Source organism: Myotis lucifugus, unplaced genomic scaffold (genome assembly GCF_000147115.1).
Source record: "Myotis lucifugus unplaced genomic scaffold, Myoluc2.0 scaffold_24, whole genome shotgun sequence".
Classification (NCBI taxonomy): Eukaryota; Metazoa; Chordata; class Mammalia; order Chiroptera; family Vespertilionidae; genus Myotis; species Myotis lucifugus.
Window position 1 is genome coordinate 8969442 of NW_005871072.1, and position 24802 is coordinate 8994243.

Sequence of the window (24802 nt, forward strand, 5' to 3'; positions counted from 1 at the left end):
AGAAACATTTTATAACTATAGAGGCCTAAGCCAGCGTGTTCAAGGCACCCATGTGGCAAATAATGGAGCCCAGACTTCCTGATTCAAACTCAAAGACTTTGCAACACAGCCTCTCTGAAGAGTGCCACAAATCGATGCGGCTGGGGAAGGAAGAATGATCAGACATAATCCTCACCCTGAGTTACTTCTGCTCACTTCAGGGGTCACTCTGCTGAGATTGTCAAGACTCTGGCCCCTTTAAAACATTAAAAAAATAAAAGGTTAATGAGAGATTAATAACAAGTGGGCAAAATTATTTATTAAAATTCAGAAACAGTATTAACACTTAGTGAGATCATGTAGAAGAGTTGGAGATTGGTAAAGGAGACTGCAGAAGAATGTAGGAACTTATGCATCTCTAAAACTCATGGAGACTCAGCGAGAGATTTTAATCTTGGAGCCATTATGCCAGTAGCAAATGTCATACTAGGACTCTGTTTCTATCATGATTTATTTAATGCTATACTCTTGACCTCTGCCAGGTGCACTAAATATTTTGTAGTAGTCCCTATATATGTCTCACGGCACATTCCAGAAGGCACCCTCTTAATAGCATACTTCAACATGCTGAGGAACTTTCAAATTAACTTTGGAGAATATATATTTTGTAAATGACACTCTTTAGCAAGTTTGCTATTCACAATAATGGATTAAGATCAATATACCGGTTTGTTAATGTTCATGATATACAGCCCGGTATCTGCTTCTAGTACTTACAACTGTGTGTTAAAACTACATATTTTTTACTAGTTCTGTGTTGGCAACAAACAATATAAAGATTAAAATCTATGGAGTTCTGAAATGTAAAATATATTTACTATAATATAAAACTCGACATAGTCCCTGAAGACATGTCAGGACTTCATTGTTACCCTTTAGAGCAGCGGTTCTCAACCTGTGGGTTGCGACCCCTTTGGCGGTCGAATGACCCTTTCACGGGGGTCACCTAAGACCATCCTGCATATCAGATATTTACATTATGATTCATAACAGTAGCAACATTACAGCTATGAAATAGCAACGAAAATAATTTTATGGTTGGGTCACAACATGAGGAACTATATTTAAAGGGCCAGAAGGTTGAGAACCACTGCTTTAGAGTATCTGCATCTGATCTAAATGGAATTTTGCTTTTCTTACCATTTCTCCATGCCCTGTGGCCCTACTAAGATCATATCATAAAGTCTCTGTGATTGCATCTATACATCAAAGATACAGATATTTGAAAGCAACCAGATGTTGACTCAAGTTTTTACTTGTATCCAAATGTCTGAGAATGTGTATACCCAGGCTAAAAGCAGCTAAACTATTTGAACCTTTTTCATACAAATAATGAAACAATTAACCCGACAGAAATAGCTATTCCACTCCAGAAAACTCCTTGTTGATTTTTCAAACAACTTTGTTGGTTTTTGCTTAAACCAAGTATGTGAGATTTAAATGCCAGTGACTGAAAATAAAAATTCCTAAGATTCTATGTCCACATTTGGGTACTCAAAAATAAATAAATAAATAATAACACAACAATAAGCATTGTAACTCCTCCCTTGTAATATTTGTGTTGGTTGTAAGGTCTGCTTTCATTATATTGCCAAGACTTTGATCTCTTTAAACATATTAAATAAAGTACATATTAGTGTAAGGTTATTAAAATTTCAAAATTCATAAAGTCAATAAGGTAGGAATGAGCCTGGAATCTAAGATCGTTTTGGCTGGACTTATTGAACAAGTAAAAGACCATCAATCACTAAGGGTTAGGACTTTATTCTATCTGAAATGTGATAATGCTGAGAGTTTTTAATAAGGAAGGGAACATAATCTTATTTTACTTAAAAAAATCTACAGAATACTGCACACATAACCATACACACATGAATCCCCACAAACTTTTGTATGTATGTGTACACATGTCACACATAGGCATGCAGTACACACATACATACCAACATATGAAAAACAATAGGTAATGATTTGAAATAGTCTAATAAAAATTAGAAAGGAAAATGGGTATTTCTTAGAGAGTCAATGTAAATTAAATATTTGAACACTAAATAAATTATTAAGAAAGCATAATTCACCTGATATTTATTACTGCTCACAGTTACTTGTATCTACTATGTGCTGGACATGGTAGTATTATGATTCCTATTTTGTTGATGAGTAAATTGAGGCACAGAGCACAGCTAGCCAGTGACAGAGTCAGAATTTGAGTCTCAGTTGTTTGGACTCCATGTTCCCACTCACTACCTCAAGATACCTCCCTGAACCACCCAAGTAGCCAAGGAAATCAATGCCTTCTTCTCCATCTGTTGGTTGCAAAGTTGTACAGTCTGTGGGCCTCTGACCAAGCCAGGCTGCTGAGAACAGGACGGGCTGGCAGTGAGTGCCCCAGCTTTGCCACTGCCCCAGCCCTGGCCCTGCTCGCTGGGCCTACAGGCATCAGTGACACATTTAGAATCTAATAATATCATGTCCTGAGTTAACTGAATGGAAACGAGTTCTACTAAAACCACATGGAACTATTTTGTACACTGTTTTCAGCAACATGCCCATAAGCTCAGTTTCAAATCTATTCCCATCTGCTTTTTAAAAAATAAAAATCAGAGGACATAAGCCTTCCAGATTTACTTGACAGTTCATGGGTAGGAGACCTCTTAATGAAGTACACTTTGTTAAACTTTTCATCTTAATCACACACCATGCTTCACGCACGTAACATATACTACACACAAATACACTACACACGTGAAGACAGTTCACATATATACTACTTACACACCCACATACATACACTACTACTACTACACACACACACACACACATACACACTACTTATATATACATACACACATATACTTCCATATGCACACATTGTGATGGTTAATTTCATATTTCTTTTTAAAAAAATATATTTTATTGATTTTTTACAGAGAGGGAGGAAGAGGGATAGAGAGTTAGAAACATCGATAAGAGAGAAACATCGATCAGCTGCCTCTTGCACACCCCCTACTGGGGATGTGCCCACAACCAAGGTACATGCCCTTGACCAGGATAGAACCTGGGACCTTTCAGTCCACAGGCTGACGCTCTATCCACTGAGCCAAACCGGTTAGGGCTAATTTCATGTTTCAACTTACTGGACCACAGGGTGCCCAGGTATTTGGTCAAACATTATTCTGGGTGTGTCTTCGAGGTTTTGAATGAGATTAACATTTGAATGCTTAGACTGAGTAAAGCAGATAGCCTTCCCTAACATGAGTAGGCCCCATCCAATCAGTTGAAGCTCTGAACAGAACAAAGTGTCTAAGAAAAAGGGGACTTCGCCTGCCCGACTGCTTAATCTGCGACATTGGTCTTCTCCTGCCCTTGGACAAGAGCTTACACCATGAGCTCTCCTGGTTCTCAGGCCTTTAGACTTGGACTAGGAGCTGCAGTTTGCTAAATACAGAGCTTGAGACTTCTCGGCATGAACCAATTCCTTCTAATAAAGCTCTCTCTTTCTCTCTCCCCACCTATCTGTCTATCTATATCTATCTATATGTCCATCTATCTCCTATTCTGCTTCATTGAAGAACCCTAACCAATACATACACTTATAGACACACACTACTTATAGGTACACACATACATACGTACAGGGCGGGGCAAAAGTAGGTTTATAGTTGTGAGTATGTGAAACAGAGTTTATTCTTATATTATTATTTATTAATTATTACATTATTTTCCATATGAAAAACTATAAACCTACTTTTGTCCCACTCTGTTATACATGTACTACTTATACACACATACACACATACATACATACATACATACATACATAGAAATCACTTAGCTCAGAAGAGCTCAGTCAAAATTCCCATTTAATATCTCAAAATCCACCTGGCAGCCAACTTTAACCAAGAATAAAATGCAAGAGATCATTTTTGTGTATGCAAAGTACAATTGCTTAATATAATGTTTCAGGAAAAGAGAGTTCTGCTTCGGCTTGATTTTCAATTTACTCTCCTGAATACAAGCACTCGGGATGCTAATATGCTTACAAATGCCAAACAAAGGGAGGGAAAAGCTTTAAATGTCTTACCTCTTGATATTTTTATTTGTTTCAGGACTCACTTTAATGCGCCCACTGAGGTCTTGTTTTCTTTGAATAAGAAAATAAATTTTACTGAATGTTGTTAAAATAAAACACTAATCAAGTGAACAATGATTGGACAAATTGAGTGGTAAATGTACAAATTCTCTATCATTGTAATTGTTCAAGCTCTAAGTGCAAATAAAAATTTTCTTACATCTTGAGCTGGAGACCATTTAAGTTTCCTTTTTTTTGTTAACTAGAAACATGTTTTCTGTTCTATTCTCAAAATGCATAAGTAAATGTGAAACTTGTTATTTAACAAAATCAACTGTCCTCAGATACTTCTTGTAAGAATACCCCAAATGGTCAGCATTGAAGTTAAAGTTCTATGCTGGATCCAATCAGAATATAAATTTCTACTCAATAAATCATATATAATTGCCTATTCTGTTTTTTAAATAAGAGTAATAATGTTAATAAAAAACTTTAAAATATCAAAACTAATAAATATTAATAATAAATATTTTAAAATAATAAAAATATATCCTTTCATATAAACTCAACCATTCCCACAACTCAAACCTTCTAAAGATAATTGAGTTACGGTGAGTTACAAAGGCAAAAAAAAAACACAAAAAAAACAACCAACCTTAAATGGTAGAAAAATTAATGACTCGCTTCTCAGAGGACATATGTTTCAATTTACTCTCCTGAATGCAAGCCAATTCCTTATGAAAAAGGAATTGGCTTGTATTATGTTCCCCCCATTAAAATGCATTGATAATACCAAAAGGAGTAGAAGCTGAGCCCTAAGGGACAGTAGAGGATGGCAATAGTATGTGACTGACTACTGCTGCCATGTCCACATAGCGGAACAAGAAGTGGGAGGATGTCCTTACTCCCACTGTGCGCACTTGCCCAGCCCTCCACTGGGCTGCCTTCTGAGACCACCATCCTTAGAGAAGTTAATTTTCAGAATTTTAGTCAAACCTCACTCTTGGCTATCTTTGTCACTTTGGAGGTCCACTTTGAAAATATTATCTAGATTGTGCTTTCACTGGGCACAAGAAATTCAATTCAGTAACTCATCCTTAAAAACAATCAAAGTCCAAAATCTGGGAGAAAGGGCAACATTGGGACATTTCTTCAAAAATAAGTGATTTTTTTAGAGCAAGGAGGGAAGGACATGCGGCCCATTGCTATTTTCCAATTCCAGGCTAATAAAATATGTCTGTAAAGTTAAAATGCTAAATCATTTTTCTTATGAATTGTCACTTACAGAAATCAGATTTAAGGCACTAACAAGTCTTAGCCAGTGGTATTTTCACTTGCCCTGGGATTAATTTTGTTAACATTGTCAAGGTCTTCACCAGTTTTTTAAAAGTTTAAATCAGTTTCAAACAGTATTATGTGTTGTACATATATATATATATACACACATATATATTTCATATTATTAATGGTTAATTCAAAATATATATATATAAGATTTTATATATATAATATATATATTCAAGGTTTTAAAGAAAATTATTATACTGATATTAAATTCATTTTTATTATAAAACTAGAGGCCCGGTGCACAAAAATTTGTGCACTCGGGGGGGGGGGGAACCCTCAGCCCAGCCTGTGCCCTCTCACAGTCTGGGACCCCTCAGGGGATGACCACCTGCTGGCTTAGGCCCGCTCCCCAGGGGATTGGGCCTAAGCTGGCAATCAGACATCCCTCTGGCAGCCCGGCAGTCCTCGGGGGATGTCCACTTGCCAGTGGGGAGCAGGCCTAAACTGCAGTCGGACATCCTTAGCACTGCTGAGGAGGCAGGAGAGGCTCCCACCACCACCGCCGTACTGGCAGCCATCAGCCTGGCTTGTGGCTGAGCAGAGCTCCTCCCATGTGAGAGCGCCCTGACCACCAGAGGGCAGCTCCTGCATTGAGCGTCTGCCCCCTGGTGGTCAGTGTGTGTCATAGTGACCAGTCATTCCCAGTCATTCTGCTGTTAGGGTCAGTTTGCATATTACCCTGTTACTATATAGGATAGAGGCCTGGTGCACGGGTGGGGGCCAGCTGGTTTGCCCTGAAGGGTGATCCGGATCAGGGTGGGGGTCCCGCTTGGGTGCCTGGCCAGCCTGGATGAGGGGATGATGGCTGTTTGCAGCTGGTCACACCCCCTTCAGGGTGGGGGTCCCCACTGGGGTGCCTGGCCAGTCTGGGTGAGGGGCTGAGGGCCGTTTTCAGGCTGGCGGGTGACTGAAGCTCCCAACCTCTCCTTTTTTTCTTTTCTTTTTTTATTCTGGGATTTATTTACCTTCTATGGCTGTCACTGGAACTAAGAGCCGGCTTTAGCTCTGAGGCTTGGCTCCAGCTCTGAGACCTCGGCTTCTGAAAGCAGGTGTCTGGGCTTTGTTTAGCTTCTATGAAACACTGTTGCAACTCCAGCTCTGAGGCCCGGCTGGCTGAAAGCAGGTTTCTGGGGTTTGTTTAGCTTCTATAATTGCAAGATAGTTGCTTAGAGTGCACTCAGAGGCCGGCAGCGGCAGGCGGGGAACCTTGGCTTCCTCAATCACTGGAGCAAGCAAGCCTCCTGTTCGCTTCAGCTGCCTGGCTGCCGGCCGCCATCTTGGTTGGCAGTTAATTTGTATATCGCCCTGATTAGCCAATGGGAAGCGTGTCGGAGGTAGGGTTAATTACCATGTTTGTCTATTATTAGATAGGATTGCCTATAAACAATGTAGTTAAATTAATCTTTGGGATTTAGTTGGCCTATATGTAAATGTAAATTCAAACAAAATGTACTATAGAGTCTCCAAATGAAGGCCAGGGCAGTAGGGGTCAGACACAGAAGAGAGAAGACAAATTTAAAGATGTGACCCTTTCATTATCACTGAGAAGATCACACAATTAATCTGGATGAAAATAACTAAGATTGAGAAACATCAAAGCATTCTCTGTTAGCTTTATCTGCCCTGGTTTTTGCTTTGATAATTGTTTCTAGATCTTGACTTCTTTAGAAAACCATGAAAACATCATGCCAGTTAAGTCACATCTGAGCTTTATCCATACAAACAAGAATGCCCCTGAAAGGGTGTCAGACATTTCCAGGGCCCGATGACCAGAAAAACTTTTGATGCAATTATCCTTAGCTTATCTTTATTAATTCCCATTGTAATACTTGCTATAAATCAGTTTAGAAAAACTTGCTCACATACCTCTGACTTTGTAATTTTGTCCTTTATATTTCTTCATTTAAATATAACATTTGGGTCATTTTTAAATTGTTTAAGAAGATACAGAATAAGAGATTCTGTAGCAGGTTTTCCTGAATTTACTTTAATGTAACTCAAACATGTGGTCCTATGGAAGCAACATTCATCCTATTCCTTTGCCTGTTATCTCTAATAGGCCTAAAACTGCAACTTCATCTGCGACAGAGCAAAGCATAACACTCCTATTTTTATGAGTGTAAAAAGCTGACCTAAAAAAAGGGAGCCCTATCAAGTAGGAGTTTTACTTACCCTTTCTCATACTGGTCAGCCCTTTGATTAACTTGGATAAAACTCCCAAGGTCTTGGTTTCTTGATCACGTTGGGGCAGAGGTGGGTGGGCAGAGCAACAGAGACAGAGAAAGAGAGAACAATTCAATCTCTTAGGAAAATAGCAGATTTCTCACAACAGGAGTAAGATGTTATCAGTACCTAAAGCATCAAAGCATCGGAAGTCCTTAGAAATATTGAGTTCAAGGGGCTCTACTCCTGCAATATGCTGACGAGATATAGTAACTATTTAATAGTAAGGTCCTAACCATCCTCAGTTATGATTAAATCAGCTTAAAAGTATAAGTTCCGCCCTAGCTGGTTTGGCTCAGTGGATAGAGCAACAGCCTGCAGACTGAAAGGTCCCAGGTTTGATTCCAGTCAAGGGCACATGCCTGGGTTGTGGGCTCGATCCCCAGTAGGGGGCATGCAGGAGGCAGCTGATCAATGATTCTCTCTCATCTGAAAGGTCCCAGGTTTGATTCCAGTCAAGGGCACATGCCTGGGTTGTGGGCTCGATCCCCAGTAGGTCTATCTATCTATCTATCTATGTGTATATATATATATATATATATATATATATATATATATATATATTAAAAGTATAAGTTCCTCCAGCTCTCAGCTTTTTCTTTCTTTGTCCTTTATGGATGGGTTGGTGGGAAGTAACTTTAATATATCTGTTCAGACACTGTCTTCTTTAAACATGAACATCATTCACAACAGGGGAGAAGTCAGATAATCAACATTTTAAATCTTCTTTAAGTTGAACATTTAGAGAAGTCGTTTTAAAATAAAAAGTCCAAAGTTCTGAGTAATCTTGGAAAAGTGGAAGTGACACTATGATGGTTCTAGCATATTATATAAATTGACCATAACCAATAAAATTTTCACATGCCAATAGCATAAAACTATTAGGAAATATAAGAACTTATCCCTTTCAAGTCCCCAATTATCCAAGCATTCCCCTTTGCTATTTTCATCCATCTCTGATTTCACTGTGATAAGACTATTGACATTTTAATTTTTTTTTCAAAATAAGAAAGAAGGAAGGGAGGGAGAGAGGGAAGAATAAAAAGGAACTATGAACTCCCCCTACTATACCAACATGATCAGTCATTCCTGCATCAAAGCCCAGTTGCTATTAAGCTATTGCAGATTACCAATCACTTTTGTCCTCCTTTCTAGCCCACGAAATGATTACTTGTGATGCTCACCCTACCCTACTGTTCCTTTTTTCTATTACTTTTGTGGACCTTTATAAACTTCATTTTTTAAATATCTGAAATCCCTCCTTTTCCTGCAAAGTTTATATAATCGCTTACAGAGAATTGACCAGTTTCCCACTTCATCTGTTCTCCACTTGAAAAATTAACTTGTAATAATATTGCATATTTACATTATAATAATATATTATTAACAAGCATCCCATGTCTGTGGGATTATTATCGCTAACACTTTTGTCAAATAGACTTTCAGTGTTCCACCTTAGAGCAAGTCAAGAATGCATCTGCCAAGAGTGACACGGAAAGCTAGAATACCATTCTGTGCGCAGACTGGCACAGATAAATAATTTTAAAAGGTAACTGAGACAAAAGAAATAATTATCACATGAGGAAGGCAAACTTAGTGACTAACCAAATACAAAGTAAACAGCCAAGCTGGGGTAAAAACAGAGCTCTCATAAATCCTTACCCTTTGTCATTCTTGACTGTTCTGGGGTTTTCTTTAACGACACTGCCGAGAGTTTGGTTTCTTTCAACATGAAAAAATAATACCAGTAACACAAGTCAATTTTCTAATACACCAGTGAAAGTCTAGAACTATAACTTACTCCCTTAAATGCTATCAGTTCAGTAACTGATCATTCATGAACCCTTTTAATGAGACAAAATAAACAACAGCATAGCTTTTGACTTTGAGATATTTACAAATATATTTGAAATATACATTATGAAGTGACTCAACTAAGATTTCAAATGGAAATGGCCTTAGGGTACAATAAATACATCAGTGGTGAAGGGCTGTGCTCCTAGCATTAAGTCTTATAATAAATATATTTAGTTCATAAACCAGCCTTTTGTCCACTACTTGGAGCAGCCAGATTTCTCCCATTTTTAGATTTAAAAGGAAACTTAATTGGGGATCATCTAGGTCATACCCTTCATTTTATGGGATAAGGAAACAGAGGTCTCCCGAGGTTAAGTGACGCGCTCTGGGTCACCCAGATTGATGTTGGTGCAGAGCCTGCCCTAAGATATCCACCCATCTCCTGACCCTGACTGGGCAGCCTGTTCCACCAGCCTTTCTGATCCTTGTTCTGAGCAGATGGTCTCCCTCAGCAAATACAGTCTAGGACTCAACCAGAGAAGCCTGTTAGAGTCTTAATCAGGCCTTACCCTTTGCCATCTTTGTTTGGCCGGCTATTCAGAAAGAGGAGACTGTCAAGGCTTTGGGCTCTGTAAAACAAAAAGAAATTCAAATAAAAAATTGCATATTGCAATAAAATTATGTGGTATCTTGAAAGGTCAACTACAATAAACATTCTTCATGAATTGCTCATTTACTCTTAGTGAACAAAAGAGCAGAAATCCTTCTGAGCAATTATGTCTGAACCAAATGTACAATGCTGAGGGCACCACCCCATCTGCTAGTACATTTTCATGCCAGAGGATACAACTCCCTCCCAGTTAGTGTCTGACAGAATAAAACAAGCAATCTGGGAGATCACATTTTCAGGTTAGAGACAGATGCACTTACCTTTTCTCTATTTGCTCTGCCTTAGGAGTTGTTCTGAAGATGCCATCAAGACCTTGATTTCTTCAAATGTATTAAATAAAAAAACCTTGTCAGTGGTAATAATAGAAACATAGACTCTATAGAAACATAGACCAGTTTACATCTAAGGCAGGAAATAGACGCTTGTTGGGAAAGATGAGCCACATTCTTGAAATTGTTTTATTCCAAACAGATACTTTGATAGACTCAAAATTTAAATTGCAGTGGAGCTTAAAGAAAAGTTACAAATTGGGGATATATAACCCATAACAGGTACACAGATGTATTGTTTGGGTTCGTGGAGTGTTTTTTTCTTATTTGTTCTTATTTGTTTTTGTATTTTTTTAAATATGTTTTTATTGATTTCTTTATAGAGAGGGAAAGTGAGATAGAAACATTGATGAGACACAGAGCCCCTACTGGGAATGGAGCCTGCAACCCGGGCATGTGCCCCGACTGGGAACTGAACCAGTGACCACTTGGTGCCTCAATCAAACTCAACCACTGAGCAACACCAGCCGGGTCATGGAGTGTTTTTTATTTTAATGTGAGCCAATATTTACAAGATGGCATGACCTATAGAAACCTGAATTTTCAGGACCTCCTGTAAATGTCCTGCAATGCTGGGCTCAGATTCTCACATGGCAATACTCAGAGGGAGCTGGGGAGCACCTGTGCTCTTTGGAAAGGACATTCCCCTCAGTTTTATACAGTCATTTACACCGGCCTGGCCTCCACAGGCCATTGAGTCTGTGATTCATGACCTCATACCTCCTTCTCATGTGGATCATTATTGTCAGAACAGAATATGAAAAATACATCTCTTGATCAATGAACTCATTTGACATTTGCTTTTTCTCCTTTTCTTTGGTCCCTGTCTCTTCAGTATGTTAGAATGCAAAGTGACAGAGAGATAGTTTAAACTCCACACATCTCTAACACAAACCTCAATTTTTTATAATTTTTAAAGTATGCAGTTATAAATGATTCAAAATACAGAGATAATGTTACCTAAGATAATAAGTGGTTTATGTAATGGTTAAACTAACAGCAGTTAGTGATCAAACCAAACTCTGTTTATATATTAAGGTAACATTCAGGAAGAGAAATGTGATTATTTCTTTAACTGCTTTATTAAACAACTGTAATGTGAAAATCAAAGTCACTTTAATATTAGAATCTTTGCATTGTAATAACCATTCATAATAATGATGCAATGATGATTTCCACCAGCTTTATATTCAAAATTTGTAGGATACTTTTGACTAGCCCAGAATGTGGGTCCTCACGCTATATAATTCAGTTATAAAGCAAAAAGTAAATGTATTGAAATCTTACCTATTCAAGCTTTTGTTCATTTTGATTATATTATCCAATTCTTCACTTTTGGAAGAAAAAGAAAATTTCACATCAGTCAAAGCCTGACCAGAATCAAAGAGCAGATTCTCCTTAAAACAACTATTTCTGGGTTCTCTGAAATACAACACGTATCCCACCTCTATCACCTATGAAGATGCTGTCTACCCTTCAAAGCTGTCCTCAGACACCTCTTTCTCGAAGAACTTCTTTCCCGTCTTCCAACTGAACAGAGTCCCTCCATGTTTGCAATCCCAGCAGCATTTTGTTTATTTGCACCTCCTCTAGGGCACTTACATGATTGCACTTAACATGGCAACTGTGACTTGTCCCATACAATTGTCCCTGCTCCTGTGCATACAAGTGTGCACACAGACATATCCCACTTAGCATTTGGAACTGTGTTTTACCTCAGATCCTCCTCAGTCTTTAATATAGTGTCTTTCATCCAGTAGATGCTTAATACCAGTTTTTAACTGAATCAACAAATATAGGTACATTGGCTAATTGTAGATCCTACTCTTGCACAATGTATTTGCACAAAGCAGCTATTCAACAACACTTGTTCATTGTTAAGTCTGACTGCTTCCTTGAATTTTTGTTAACCTCATCCCAGGCCAGCTAAATTTGGTAGCCTGTTTTTGTATTTGAGTCCTGTAAAGTCTTCACTGGCTGCTTCTTTGAGAGCAACCTGTCTAAGCGAATGCTCTGGGTTCCAGAATATCCCTTAGAAACACGAGCTTACCTCTCTGTCCCAAGAAGGCAACCTCAGTGGGTTTCATGGCCCTCTTCCCTCCTCAGGTGTATCCTTTCCTCGTAGGTCCACCCTCTTCACCACCATTTCTCTGGTGTTCCTCATTCATTTTTTCAATTAAAAAATTTTGGTTCTCTCTACTTCCTGATCTAGAACCACATGTTTTTCATACTTTCTCAATGTTTCTCTTTTTTCTTGATTCATTACTGGTGTTTACCAGTAGGCTGTGAGGCCCAGTAACTTGATAGTTACACATTCAGGCTCCCAAGTGAGGAATACCTGGATATCTGGAATCCAGTGCAGGATTCACCACGTACGAGTTGGCGACTCTGGGTGAGCTACCTAACCTCTGCCTTGACTTCTCCATCTGTACAATAAGAATATGAATTGGTCCCACCTCACAGAATCAATAACTAATGAGGATAAAGTGCTTATATGATGCCTGGCAGGCCATAAATTAATTTTGGCCATTATATTAAACAGTTCCCAGTCAAAAATAAAATTTTCATTTTTTACTTTGGAACTGCATTTAGAGATGTCAAGACATTGGCTTAGCCTTAGAAAGGTATAGTTGCTGAGTCATGTATGTGCTGGAAGAGGCCTGACACACGGTAGCAACAACAGTCCTCCTAGAGACCCTTAAGAACACGTTAGATCCACAGCCATCACATAGCTGAACCTGTTCAGGTAATATTATGTATTCTATGGTACGACTGAAGGCTGAGAATAAATACTGAAATACAAAAATCACTGACTGTGAAAAAAAAGTAAATGTTCTCTCTTTATGTGGGACACACATTACCCAGGCCCCTGACACAATGCCCCATTGTCTTTTCTTGCTTGAAATTCTACCGTCCAACTCTGAGGCTGTGAATCTGCCCCTGTCCCCAAGGGAAAGAGCAAACCTAACAATCCTGTAAATTTTAGCCACAGACCTTTCTGACTGGTATGAGTCACAATAATGAGATTATCAGGATTGGGGGTTGCTCGTGTTTATCACAAGAAAATTAGCATAAATCATGAGGAGATACTCTGTAGTAAATTAAATAAAATAGAGATTACATCCTGAATGAAGAAGTTCAGCTTTTAAAATGACCTTAAATTGATGAAAGCTTTGGATATTAAGTTTCACCATTGCATTTGCAATAAATTAAGTGCTTTTAATCAGATAAGAATTTCACAAAGGAACTTCACAAAGAGCAGCTGGGATAAATAAAGCTATTCTAGTCCCTGTGAACATCCCACAGGAACAATACTCAGCTACGGATGCAACAGACATTTTCCCTGCCCCCCAGTCAAAGCAGCAACTTCTCTCTGAGAAGAATGTATCTGGCTTTGGGATCTGTGCATCGTAGCTGGGGAGAGTGGACAGGAAAGTTCAACTGACTGAAGCTCTCGTTGTCTTTGTTTGATTTATGAGAAACCATAATTTCTCTTCAGTATCACTCCCCTATCTCTCTCTTAAACTTGCCTTTCACCTACCAAAAACTATCTATTTTTAAACCCTATTAAAAACAAAATATTACCTTGATCAAAAATGAATAATTAAAATTAGAGATCTAATTTGATGAGAGAAGAGATGGAAATGAAACATTCCTGATACTCTCTAGAGTTCCCTTCCAGATTCAGAGCTCCTCTTCTGTTTGCGAATTTGCACAGAGCTAAGTGCCACTTCTGTTTCTTCTCTGCAGTTCTTTCAACTGAGGCTGCAATCCCTAATAACACTAAGCATTGCTAAATTCCATGAAGCAAAAAAATTTGTAGGCATGGGGATTTAAACTATGAAATATTTATATTCAAGGTTTTCTCACTGTGCATCATTATTTTGCCATACTCTATGAACACCTACTTTGTACAGAGCATCAGGTCAGACTCAGTAAATGACATATGATGAATAAGAAAAAATATCCTCTCTGATAGAGTTGATAGAGATGATGAGACATTTATATAAATAACACAAAATAGCACCAAGTATGATTAGTTGTTATAAAATATAAATAGTGGAGCTCTAATTGCTTAGAGAAGCAGAAGTCACACTTCACTAGATCACTCCGGGAAGACTTCCCAGAGGGGGTGATATTTGACCTGGATCTTGAAAAATAGGTAGGACTTGGATGGATGGAAATGGTGACCTTGAGGCTGGAAATGGGTAGAATGGCATAAACATGGCAGAATATCTGGAAACTATAGGAAGGAAATAATTTAACTTGGTATTGAATATAGGGTAACTGTAAGGGTAAAGTCAGAAATAACTCTAGAATGTTAGGTTGGAGCCAGCTCAGCAAGGGCCTTGAATGAGGTTTTATGTGATTGAGTGGGAAATGGGGGGCCAGTGGAGTATGGTTAAAGCAGAAACTTAGAAAAAGAACTTTGGTGGGAATGATGGGTAGTCATAGTGCAGTGAGAGCAGAGACTGGAGGAGTGTAAGTAAATCTGGACAAGCTACTCTAATAACCTGTGCTGGAGTCAATGAAAGTTTGAACAGGGGTGAGGCCATAAATGGCATGAGGGATACTTAAGACATTTAATCCATATATGTCTGGTTACATAGAGAGAAAAAGACATGGACAGATCAAGAATGATTCCAGAAAGATGAATATTAGAGCAGAGGAGAAGTCGGGAAGTAGCCTCTTTTGGAAGGACGTTGAATATGGCCTAGGACAGGGGTCCTCAAACTATAGCCCGCGGGCCACATGCAAATACAAATATTGTATTTGTTCCCGTTTTGTTTTTTTACTTCAAAATAAGATATGTGCAGTGTGCATAGGAATTTGTTCATAGTTTTTTTTTAAACTATAGTCCGGCCCTCCAACGGTCTGAGGGACAGTGAACTGGCCCCCTGTTTAAAAAGTTTGAGGACATCTGGCCTAGGACATGCTAAATGGGAGTGCTGGGAGAGAGATAAAGAGATCGGACAAGCAACATAATTACAGGACTGGTGGTTTGGAATGAGGTCAAGACCATGGAAGCTGAGGTCACTAGGCTGTGTACTGTCACCAGAAGAGAAAGCAGAGGAAGAAAAGTATCCATAAATATCAGCAAATTTTTCAGGGACACATCCACAGCCACTGATTCTTTCTTCTTTTATATTCTGTATTATATTACAAACATCAGAATGTTGCTTATACTGGGAACTTTAAGGTACTGGTAAAGCATTTTGAAACATAAAGAGAAGAAAAAAACAAGCTCAAAGCTCTGAGATCTCACCCCTTGTCAGTTCTCTGAAGTGAAGTAGCCACTTTGACAATGTTCTCCAGATCCTGACGACTTCAAACAATGAAAAGTAAATACAGGTCAATGACAGTAGAGCTAACCTTGAAGCAGCTAACATTTCTCATCTGTTCTCAGTGAGAAAAAAAGCCATAGTTCATGTGATATTTAGAGATTATTGAGTCTAACTGAATAACAAAATAGTTCTATAATATCAGCTCATGGTACACACACATACCCACACATACACACACACACACACACACACACACACACACACACACACCACTCTGTCATTCCACCTGGGCATTGGTTCTGCCATCTAGTGCTCACTGAAACAACTACAGTGTCTCCTAAGATGTAATTGGCTGAAGTTCTATACCTAAAAAGAAGGATGTGGAAAAGAAAACACAGTTAACTGCACAAGTAAACACAGAAGTGTGTTCAGAACTTTTTCTACCGGAACCAACGAGCATTAAGCAGCCTATTCAGAGATTGATTCATCCCTCACATGAGGTGAAGAGGCACTGTCTTCTTAGGCTTCCAAAGGAGAATCCCCTTTGGAGATTCAGAAGATACACATGCATACTACAGGCTTTGAGAAGTCTTATGTCAGAGAACTCTGTATTTCCTCAATGTGTTGGGCCAGTGAACCCTTCCTCTGCAGAACATGCATTAGCATCGGGTGGCACATGGGACACAGTCTGGGAAATGTTGAAGTAGAGCTGCACCTTAAGTTACTAGATACTAGAGAAACACGATGTTTCCCATAGGTAAGGTATCTGTGTGATGTATGTTTCAAAAAGAAGTTTTGACTGAAAAATTGGTTTACCATAGTGATTAAAATGGTAAACTTATAATAATAAAAATTGGCTTATCATATTGATAGGTCTATAAAATAGCACTGGCTCAAGAGCTAATTTCAAAAAGCATTTTTTTCTAAATAATAAGTCATAATGATGTATCCAAGACAAATACTAAACTAGAAGAGATGTGCAAGACAACAGGTGTGAATCAGGACTGTCCTGGGGAAACCTTTCCCAAAGCTGTCAATACAGTTTGTGGGCCTCTTCCTGATGATGCAGGTAGAGCTGGATGTGACCTTATTTATACAACCATGGGCAAAGCTTTTGTAGAACAAGTTCAATCGAATGACTAGATTTCTACCTTTTCATTTATACAACACCAACCTTGGGACATGAAGAGATGGTTTTCTGTCTAAGGGGTTTAATCTTATTCTGTTATCACATTCAGACAATTTTGGTTGCTTTCTTTATGTAAATCTTAGAATAGAAATTAAATAAATAGAATTCTTAGGTACATATAAGAATACTTATTTCCCACTATATTGAAATCAGCTGGAAAACTAACTATTTTATTATTAACTAGAGGCCCGGTGCACGAGGGGGTCCCTCAGCCTGGCCTGTGCCCTCTCGCAGTCCTGGAGCCCTCAGGGGATGTCTGAATGATGGCTTAGGCCCACTCCCCGTGGCAGTCAGACATCCTTAATGCTATTGCAGAGGCAGGAGAGGCTCCTGCCAGCCACCACTGCTGTGCTCGCCAGCCATGAGCCCGGCTTCTGGCTGAGCAACGCTCCCCCTGTGGGATCAGGCCAAAACCAGCTCACCGACATCACCCGTTGGCCAGCCGGGGAGGAACCACAGGAGGGCTCCAGGACATGTCCCACCCATCTGGCTCAGTCCCGATTGGCTGGACCCCAGCAGCAAGCTAACCTACCAGTTGGAGCATCTGCCTCCTGGTGGTCAGTGAATGTCATAGCAAGCGGTTGAGGACCTTAGCATATCATTAGCATATTATGCTTTGATTGGTTGAACGGCCTTAGCATATCATTAGCATATTATGCTTTGATTGGTTGAACGGTTGACTGGTTGACCATATACTTAGCACATACTTTATAATTTCTACAAATGCATAGACATAGAAATAGTTCATTGTACCTTATATTTCTTTCAGCAGATCTGTTGGTTTCTGTATATACACTTGCTTTAGGTGGACAAATCTGCCTGTATTTTAAAAGTTAAAATAATGTTTGTTAGGTAAGAAAACACCTCTCTGTAAGATTTAAATTGTTATTAAAACATTTACGTCCAAAAAATCAAAGTGTATTAGAACACTATTTGAGATTACAAACTTCTCTAGAACTCAACCGCAGATTCCATTTGAAATTATAGAGTCTAATATACTAACTTTGCAATTTAATCTATCTCACTTAATATATTTTAAACCACTGAGTAGATATAGAAATATCTATTCTAAATATATTCATTTATGTTTGTTTTATTTTAGTTTTCAGTCATCAATAAAGCATTTTCATACTTATCTCTATTATAAAATATTAAGAATCATTTTTTCTTATTAGACATCAGAGGGATAATTTTTTCTTAAAGATATTCCATTTGAATACTATCAAGAAATATAACTGCTCAGATATGAAGGGAAATATTTTTAAATTTCCAGTATACCCACTATATCCAGAATGATCACATTGAATTGACAGAATTAAATTTTACAATGCTAGGTTTTGTCACAATTTATGATATAGGTTTTTCTCTGCTCTTTTTCCCAGTATCTTATTGACCTACTTACACATTTTTGCTTGTTCTCAAGAAACTGTATTCAACTTTTTTTTTGTACTCCCGAGGACATGTGTTAATTACATAGGAAACACTTCCCTTTCATATTCTTTCATTAAAATCATCTTGCTGTGATTAAAGTAATCAGGACTTAAAGCATGTAAGTTGTCCTAATTTTATTTTTAAGATCATTGGTGGAAGAAATAAATTAGACTACTTAAAATGGATTAGACCAATTCCCATGAAATGTATCTTCTTTTGAATCTACATAAGTTCACTACTTTAGAGTTGCTGATTTTAGATTAGAATTTAGGAATACTAAATCCAATTTATGTTATCTCCCTAAAAATGCTATTTAAATAAATATTTAATTTCTCAATGTTATAAAAGAAAAATAATGTAAGATTAAAAGCTTGAGAAGTTATTTTTAAGACTATAATTATAACCATTGTACAAATAAAAAGTTATAAATATGGCCTATATTTTTCATTAACTCAATGAAGATGTATTCTCTTAACTCATTAAAAAATGTATCCTCTTATTCTAAGAACATTTCAAAGGCCCTATGAAGTATCACTGGAGAGAAATTCAGACCTGGGCTTTTAACTCAATGGGCCAAACACTTAATGCTACATAGCTTCGTCGCCTAGTTAGCATTTTCTAGCTGCAGCTACCCTCTTACTATGGAATAGTTCTAGAATTGCCTTACACGTTGTAAAAAAACCACCATTAAAAAGCAAAAATACAAAAGAATCAAAGGCAGGCAATGAAGTGGATTTGATGTATTGTCTTAATTGAGACACCATTTTTAAGTTTCACAATAATAATGGAAATGTGCAATGTACATCTTGAAAAATGATTTGAGCTTATTAAACAGTTTAATAGGAACACATGGGAAGATGTTCAGGTCTCTGAATTTGTTTCTCAGTACTAATTATAGAGTGTCAGAGATTCAAAGTGGAAAAGCCGTCTGTCTTTTATTCTTGATTTGGAGACAAGTTAATTAGAACATTCTTCAAAATTAGTGATAGTTTTGAAGTAAATTACAAATTCCTTAGCTAAAATAAGACTAAAAAACTACCCAATGGTATTTCTTACCTAGGGAGGGTTTGAGCAGTGACACAAAATTTCAAAAACATCTTTGATCAGAAATTGTAGTTCTTAATGGGAAACCTAACTATGACTGAATATAAACCATATATATGTCAAATATATATATTTGCATGTAATATAAACCATATATATGTGGGCATGTATATTTATGAAAGAGAGAGAGAGAGAGAGAGAGAGAGAGAGAGAGAGAGAGAGAGGTTCCTTGCATATCGGTTCCTACTACATAAATTAGAAGGCATCTGAGCATGAACACTGCCTGGACATTGAGATTGTTCAGTTTCTATCTAGAAATTGTATTTCCAAAGACAATTAATGGTCATAAGTATTCAGAGGCAAACATAAACATACACTTGTGTTTACAAACAGAAGTAAAAATGTTTTACAAGTGTTTCTTCAATAAGTGTACACACAAAACACACCCATACTTTACACAAAACAGGTGACAGTTCAACTGCTTTCATTTTCCTTGAACTTCTTCCTTTCTGAAATTTTGGAGTGCTAGGTCTTACCTATTATCCCGTCTCAGCTGGTTAGGAGATAGAACAGGAGAACTGGGCTTTGGCGGTATTGGAGGGTGAACACCTGGTTCCCTTTAAAACAGAACACAGCAGTTCATTTCACCATGGAAACATGATCTATTTTAGCATCTATTAATCGAATGCACTTATTATCTACATGAAAATATCTTATGCATGTTACAACCTCCCATACATGAGATAACTGAAAGGTCAAAACTAAAAAGCACTAAACTTTAAAGAAGTCAAATATTTAAATTATAGATACTTTAAATATGTAATCAAATGTTTTGAAGTCTTATCTTCTTTAACTATGGGTTGAAACATGTGTGTGTGTTTTAAACAGCTTAAAATTTTGCTAGGTTACTTAGCTTAAGTCATGGCATTTTGGGTCAGCAGCACCTGAGCATAGTAAATGGTTCTTGGGTATTAATATATAAGCTCCTTTAGGAATTATGTCAACTATCAGGCAGCTACAGAAATGGCAAGGAAGGTTTTCAATTCCGCAGACCTCAAGGTAAAGTTGATTTGAAACTCTTTTCTAAATCGCCCTTAAATATTGTTAGTACAGGCCAGTTTGATGCTAGAAAGCATATACATACTGCCAGCCTAAACTTTGCAACAGTGCCTGACTGGATGACCTAGGAACTGGAGTCAGCAAATTACGTGCATATTTTGAATGGAGTCAGCATCCTACCCAGAGCATGTCACTCCCCTCACCACCACAAACATCCCATTGTCTGTATCATTCTCAAGATAAATTCCATACCTATTGAAAGTAGCCTTGTGATCTAGACTTCATGTACCTCTCTGGTTCCTGCAGCACACTAGGTGAGCATGTGGGCTCTAGACCCAGGCTGCCTGAGTCAGCTGTGTGACAATGAGTTAACCAGATTCAGTTTCTTCATCTGTAATAACCCTTCTACTAGGACTGCTGGGGTGTTGTCAGAACTGAATGGAATCATGCTTTTATTTAATAAACATTTATTGGTAGCTTTCTATGTACAAGGCACTCTACAGAGTGGACAATGTCCCTGTTCTCAAAAGGCTTTTAATACACAAATAAATATATGATAGATGGGAAAAGTGCTATAAAGAAAAATAAAACAGTGTAAGGGGTAGAAATAGTATTTTATAGAGAATGGCCTGGGAAGGCCTCTCTGTGCAGTAAAATCTGAGCCAAGACCTGAAGGAAGTGCTCAATGAGCCACAAGAACATCCATGGAAGAGCATATAAATATGGGCATGATCAAATTACAGATGGTGTTTAATACTTGGAACTGGATAAAACCACCAAGGGTATCAGTGTAAGTAGAGATGGAAAGTGGGTAAGTGTTGAACCCTGGGCCCTGCAATATTTTTAGATGTCAAGAATATGAGAGGAAAACAGCGAAAGAGTGTCGGGAGAAATGTGAGGGTGTGGTATCAAGGAGTAATAGTGTTTCAAGGAGTAACTGGCCATGCCAAATGCCATTGATAAATTAAACAAAACAAGGACTGGGAGTTAGCATGGTTTGGGCAATATAGTGGTCATTGGTAACTGATAAGAGCAGTTTTGATGGAGCAGTGGTGAAAAAAACATTATAGGAGTGGATTTAAGAGAAAATGGGAAGTAGTGACATGGAGGTGTTTCTCAGTGAAGAGAGAAGTGAGAGATGCTTAGCTACATGAAGGTCAAGGAAGGTTACTAGAGTAGGTCCATATGATGATGGGAATGATCCAATGAAGAGGCTAAATGTGATGGTGCAGGAAATGAGGAATCTGAACCAGGAAATCTGGCTCCATGAGCCCTCCCCATCCGTACTGCCTCTTAATGGCTCCTTGGGCAGCACCAATGGCTCAGTTGAGGTTGGTACTCATAGAAATAAAATAAGGTTAGTTAACATTGTTTTATCTTGCCATATTAAGCTGCTTTGGGAGAATATACAGAGAGTTGGATTCAACTAAGTTTAGGATTCATCCAAGTAAGTACAACAAAAGAATAGTGGCAAGGGAGGGGAGGGGTACACATGAAAGTGATCACAATGAGGGACCGTGAGATGGACATGGAGGGAAATATGGATATGCAGGGAGGTGGAGAAACTGTGAAAGAATAATAAAATCAATGGATTGGTGGTTGTGGTGGGGGTGAGAAATTTCTGGAATCAGAAAACTGGAGAGGTGGGAGCTGGACAGACAGAAAGTGGAAGCCAGAGAGAGAAAGCTTTGAAATTGAAATTTTATACTGTATGTGGTTACCTACAAGGGCATTACCTATGGGTGGCTCAGGTATGCTCAAGGACAAGATCATTGGAGGGGTCAAGAAAATGAAAGGCCAGGGTGGAAAAAGATCCCCTTCATAGATTTGGAAATCACCAAGTATTATGACAGGAGGCATGATTGTGAGAGACAATGAGCCTGGTGCTAAAATCTTCAAGGAGTGAGGAGAGTGATTCAGATACCTTCAGATAATTCCAGTGTGAGGAAGAGATGTGCATAATGGCATGGCTCAAAGAAGATGAGGCGTGCAAAGGAGGAGGGAGTTAAAATTGATAGGAAGTAGCAATGAGGAGCAAACAGAGCCCCGTGACATGTGGGGTTAGGAGAAAAACAGTCCTCCCCGAGAGGAAGGCTGTGGGGACAGGGTTCTCCCAGAGGAGTGAGAGACCATTCAGTCAGAGACTAGGTTAAAGAGCAGCAAGTTTTGATGATACTGGCTGGCACATCCATGAGGCACTGTGGAAGGGTTTGAGATCAAGATGATGTTAACAAGGGTGGCAGACATAGCTGAGTTAGTCCCAGAGCTTTCTCCCAGAGTGTGGTAGTGAGACTGGGGGATGGGCCGTGGAGCAGCAGAGAGTGGAGCATGGTGGGTTTCCTGACTCTCGTGTTGACGGTGGCACTGAAGCCAGGAGAAGGACATGAACGCATTAGAGCACTGCCTGATGAAGGTGCTCAAGAAATGCCTAGTGCTATGGTCTTTGTTTTTACCCCCCAGGAACCCAAAACTGAACCTGTGACAATTACTTGCATTTCCCATCCCCCTCACCCCCTACATACCACCATACTCTGGCTCCTCTCTGGAGTATTGCCTTCTCCCTTTCACCTGGATACCTCCTCCTTGCCCTTCAGACTTTGGCTTGTGTGTTACTGTCTCTAGAGGTACCCAATGCTGTGTTGGGAACATTCCTGTGTTTCTCACAGCACACCCTCTTCACAGAACATATCATGTTTTCAATTGTACATAATTTTCTGTCTCCACACTGGACTGAAAGCTCCTAAAAGGATAGTTATATCTCAAATACTAGAATTGTGTGTGACATGGGTGTCCAATAAAGATGTGTGAAATGATTGAGAGGAGTGATTAGATGAGTTTCTATTTGGTGAAGAAGGAAATGGCTACTGAAGAGGGGTCTGAAACTTTCAAAATCTTCAAGTTTAGCTGCACCATAGAAGAAGTCCATTGTTGATTCCACTCCTGAGCACCTAGCAGGTGCCAGGTGCTCAGCTGAGTTACTATGTTACATGATATGCTGGGAAAAACTATTAACATAAAAATGGTTTCCCGTTGTGGCTCAGGGTTAGAGTTTACAATTAGATAGTAATTTACTTGTGTTGCCATCATCTTCTCAAAAAATATCCCTGTTTGGAGGATCATTTGATATCACTCACATGATCATGTGTCTTTATTGTACTTATGTGGATTAGCTGATTATATGCTTTTCTCCCAGGGGTAAAGGATAGGGGTAAGAAGATGGTCAGTCCTGGGTAACCATGGATCTACACAGGGCACTGGATATCTGAGAACAAGCAGGAGGGGTGACAAGATGAAAAGGGGGATTAAAAAAGGATGATGCCAAACGGTGCTTATGCCAGAACTCATTGATGAAAAGCCAAGTTTCTTCCAGTTTGGAATGGCTAAGGCCCCAAAGAGGGGGGTAAATACTGATTGGGTGTGTCTGGGAGGCAGAGATGGTTGGAGAAGTAGACGTGAGTGCCCGGTGTGGAGATGGTTTGGAGCATACCCAGGAAAGAAAAGAAAAGGTGGGTGTGTAGTTGACGAAGCCAAGAAAAGTTGGGGAGCATATTTATTTCTGAGGATAATGCATTTACACCCCTGCTGGGCAGGGGCTAGGTGATACCACGTTGACTTCAATTCACCTCAAAGGAGGTTTCATTTGCATCTCTCCAATGACAGTCCCAGATGATAGAACCCCAGCCCTCTGGGAAAATGAGAGAAATCATTCAAGCCATGCCAGGAGCTCGAGGTGATGCCAAGCAGGGGGATTAAAATGCCAGAGCAAAGCAGGAAGCTAGGGCCTGGAATGTTTTGAAGAGATGGAAACAAGAGACATTCATGTAGAATGATCCTGTTTGAATACCACTTTGAGACATATGTTTAAGCTTGGATTAATTGACCCTGGCTCTCCCCTCTGTCTTTCCCTCAGTCCCAGAAGACCTTTGCAGGACCAATGCCAATACATTAGAGGCTACAACTGTAATGAATAACTTTCAGGGATAACATGGCAGCGCTCACAAGAATCATGTGAAAACTTGCCGATAGTAGCGCAAGGACAAGAGCTAATAGAAATAACATTGTAAAGCTGTTCCTGTTACTTCCTTTTCATGTGCTACTGCAGAGATCACTTCTCATAGTGCTGTTGTTGTTTTTAAATAATAAGCTTAGCTCTGTGACTTCTGCTCAAAACTGACTTTGTGAAGAATATTTCCATTATGACAGCACAGGTCTAGATTGAAACTAGAACAATTGACTCTAATATTTAATTATGAGTTTCATTTTCAGTTTCCATTATGCCCAGCTTTTGTATCCCACAAATTTTATTTTTTATTCCAA

At 38.8% G+C, this 24802-nt stretch overlaps 1 protein-coding gene across 2 annotated transcripts in view; it reads right to left on the reverse strand.

Moving 5' to 3' along the window:
* SCEL (sciellin) overlaps positions 1-24802 on the reverse strand; it is a 105301-nt gene that overhangs the window by 30655 nt on the left and 49844 nt on the right. For both annotated transcript variants that reach the window (XR_002828562.1, XM_014453517.2), the window contains exons 10-19: positions 19963-20043; positions 17705-17770; positions 15744-15803; positions 11765-11809; positions 10409-10468; positions 10048-10107; positions 9344-9403; positions 7631-7690; positions 4124-4183; positions 176-235 (exon numbers count right to left, since the gene is read on the reverse strand). Coding sequence is in view for 1 of the 2 variants with exons in the window: in XM_014453517.2 (XP_014309003.1) it covers positions 176-235; positions 4124-4183; positions 7631-7690; positions 9344-9403; positions 10048-10107; positions 10409-10468; positions 11765-11809; positions 15744-15803; positions 17705-17770; positions 19963-20043 (612 nt within the window). In the remaining variant the exon portion in view is untranslated. The remainder of the gene's footprint in view (positions 1-175; positions 236-4123; positions 4184-7630; positions 7691-9343; positions 9404-10047; positions 10108-10408; positions 10469-11764; positions 11810-15743; positions 15804-17704; positions 17771-19962; positions 20044-24802) is intronic.